Below are 3,310 nucleotides of genomic sequence, written 5' to 3'. Positions count from 1 at the left end.
CAAAGAAAAGGAGATGGAGATGTAAGAAAACAGAGAAGACTGAATGACTCAATGGCACTAATAAACACTATCGATTAGTTTCATTAATCATTTTATTAATCTTCGGAAGTAGGAGAGAGAGACATTCCGGGATTTTAAACTTGTTTTTATTGTTTAAGTATTAAAAGATATAAAAAAAATGGATGAAAGCATCACTGTCCCTATTTCCTATTTTAATTTTGATGTATTTATTTTTTATCTAAGAGCTGGAAATGTCCCCAGATTGGATTTCAGATATCTGGTCACCATAATGTGGTCGCCATCGGGTTCATGGCTTGCTTTAGGCTACTCAACAGTGAAAAACATGAAAGATCACAGATAATCAAAAAACTAAATTGTTTAGTTTGAATCTCTTTCCTTTACTTTGCCACACTTGTAACCTCAGTTCTTTGTTCAGAAATCTGAGTTGTCTCCAAATATCTGCGAGGGATGTGCTTATTTGATTCTCTGTTTCTGTATGAACAGTGAAATAAATAGAAATGCAAAGTTAGGTGTCTGATTTTTAGTAAAATATGTTCATGCCAGAATTCCTCAACAGTTCATCATCCGGTACTCTGTCTAACCTCATTGTTTTGTATCAGTACTAGAACTGATTATTATCACGACAACTTGATTGACACCTTTAAAAATATTGACATTCTAACTATAGAATGGATTTCACTTGGACTTTATTTTTCTACTTTCTGTAGGTCCATCTCCAAGTTTCCTAGTAAAATACATGAATGTTTGTTGATGTAACATAGAAACCTGGAGAAACATAAGGATATCAGCCCTGTAGTAAGGCACTGTCCTGTTGGCTTGTTGCCTGTCTAAACTTCTGTCCAGTCGCTTACATGAAGGTGAACTCTCTACCAGCAGTGCTTTGTCTCAATTATCTAATTTTATCTTCTCCTGTTTTTTGTCTCTACCACAGTTTTTGGGCTTCTCATCATAATGAGATCACTGGCTCTGGGTCTCTTCTGCCTGTTTTGCTGTAATGCTGTGGAGCCAGAGAGACGTCGGCCCAAACTCATTACAGCCAAAGGACAAAATAACACCACAGTCCAAAACAATACGATGGGTAGGTTACCTTGTTGTTAAAAAGCATGAAGTCCTGTAATGCCTAGGAAGTATATGTCATTTATGATTTGACAATGCTTCATGTTTTGGTGTATATAGGTTCATAACATTTACAACCAGCTTCTATCTAAGTTACCCTCCATGCTGCTTTTTTCTTCATGATTAAACTGCATACACTTTTATTCACAACCAGCAGTTCCTCTGTAGAAGAGGTGATCTCACACACAATTTCCTAACATTTTACAGTTTTCCCGAATGCTTAAACCCTAACGGTGATGTTATAGCACAATTTCTAAAACTTTTAACACTTATAGCAAAACCACTCACTGAGTTTACAAAACTCAGTTCACTCCTTTTGCAGAACTGTAAACTGAACTAACTGCTTTATACTCAATTTTTAAATGATCAACACACTCCTAGCAAAACTATACACATATACGGCTATTATTAACACTATTATGCCAACTGTCTGACACACTGTCACATGTGAAAACTGTTTTAGATAGTTAGTGCACTTTGCAATCAGTCTAAACACTATAAATAAGCCATAGAATGGCTGTCTATGTGGAGCACAATGGAGGGAGCAAGAAGAGTGAGAATTAGAGGAGACAGAGGAAGAGGAGGTGGAGGTGAAGAAGTAAGAGGAAGAGCAGACCAGATACGTCATCATATGGGAAAATGTTAGTTTCCATAGGGCTGCTTTGGTCCGCAACCAGATCACCCACTCTTCACTGCACTCAACCTCCCCCCATACTCTCTATTCTTGAATCCGACTGAAGAATTCTTCTCTCCCTGGTGCTGGAAGGTCTATGACCGTCATCCCCATCAACTCACAGCCCTTTTACAAGCAATCCAGTAGGCATGTGGGGATATGGACCAGGCATCATGTCAGGCCTGGATATGACATTCCAGGAGATATTTTTCCTGTACCTTGGACAAGAGGACATTGCATGTGTTGTGGATGAAGTCTTGTGGCCGGACCAAGAGAAACGACATGATGTGTTTTGACTTGGAAAAAAAACTTTTTTGTCTGTTTTGATGTGTGGAAATAAACACCAATACTTGGCCTTTGGATCCTTGTATGTTTTGGGTCCCTGTCTTGTGCACAGAGAAAGCAAAATACAAGCCAGATGTGTTTTTTATTTTTACCATCAGTGTGTAGTTCACACATTGTGTTCTTATTACTATGATGATTTGTGTTAATTGCAAGGTTTATTAGCTTTTGCAAGAGAACTACAATGAACCCCATTCGGCCTCTGCAAATGGCTGCTTACACTGAGCCTGGTTTTGCTGGAAGTTTTCTTCCTGTTAAAGGGTAGTTTTTCCTCTCCACTGTCGCAACAAGCATGCTTGGTGTGAGGGATTGTATTTGAGTCAATGAGTCGATACAATCACTGGTTTTCTTTAGATAGAAAACTTTGAATCATTTTTACTGTATGATCCGATGAACTGTGAAGTGCCCTGAGATGACATGTGTTGTGAATTGGTGCTATATAAAAAAACTGAATTTAATTTAATTTGTAAATAGAGTTTTGCAAAAATAACCAATAGTTACAAAAATTGTGCTTAAGCGATCAGAAGAAACTGTTATTGTTTATATAGGATTTTAACCTAAAACCAACTAAAATAATATATCAAAGTTATTTATTACCATCAGTTGCACATATCGCACCCAGCATACGGCTCAGCTCCTGATCTTGCTCGTTCATAGCCTTATTGAGGGTGTCAACCGCTGCCGGCAGACTGATCAATGCCCAAATTGCCGCTGACATCCTCTGTAATTAAAGATACATCAGGTATCCTCCAAATCCAAACAGGAGAAAAAAATCGAGTATCATAAAACCAGAAATCCACACATCTTGGATATCCTCCAATGACAACGTTGTGAAACACACCATCCTCAAAGCTTTCCAGGAGTCCATGGTGTATCCCACTAAGTATGTCCCGGCAGGACAGGATGGGTCCCCTTTCCCCTGTCTTGCAGTTGAATAAATTTGATAAATTGCAGTGACAGACCAGCTGACCAGATCCATTTTTTTTTTAGTTTAGGTGCTATGAAGAGAGAGCTCAGAAAAGACAGGACACATCAAAGCAGGGACAGGCAGGGAGGTGCAGGAGCACAGGAAAATGCAACCGCCTCCTTCAAGAGTCACAACAAAAGGGATAGATAGATAAGTAGCACATCTATCTAATAAGATTGGCACAAATTATC

At 38.6% G+C, this 3,310-nt stretch overlaps 1 protein-coding gene across 1 annotated transcript in view; it reads left to right on the top strand.

Annotated features, from left to right (window-relative positions):
• matn2 (matrilin 2) overlaps positions 1-3,310 on the top strand; it is a 36,719-nt gene that overhangs the window by 8,851 nt on the left and 24,558 nt on the right. Inside the window, exon 2 of the mRNA XM_015383320.1 lies at positions 953-1,099. Coding sequence (XP_015238806.1) covers positions 973-1,099 — 127 coding nt within the window. The 5' untranslated portion in view covers positions 953-972. The remainder of the gene's footprint in view (positions 1-952; positions 1,100-3,310) is intronic.

This window comes from Cyprinodon variegatus, unplaced genomic scaffold (genome assembly GCF_000732505.1).
Source record: "Cyprinodon variegatus isolate N-32 unplaced genomic scaffold, C_variegatus-1.0 Scaffold282, whole genome shotgun sequence".
NCBI classification, from domain to species: Eukaryota; Metazoa; Chordata; class Actinopteri; order Cyprinodontiformes; family Cyprinodontidae; genus Cyprinodon; species Cyprinodon variegatus.
The sequence above is the reverse complement of the archived record's forward strand: the minus strand, read 5'-3'. Positions and strand labels throughout refer to the sequence as shown.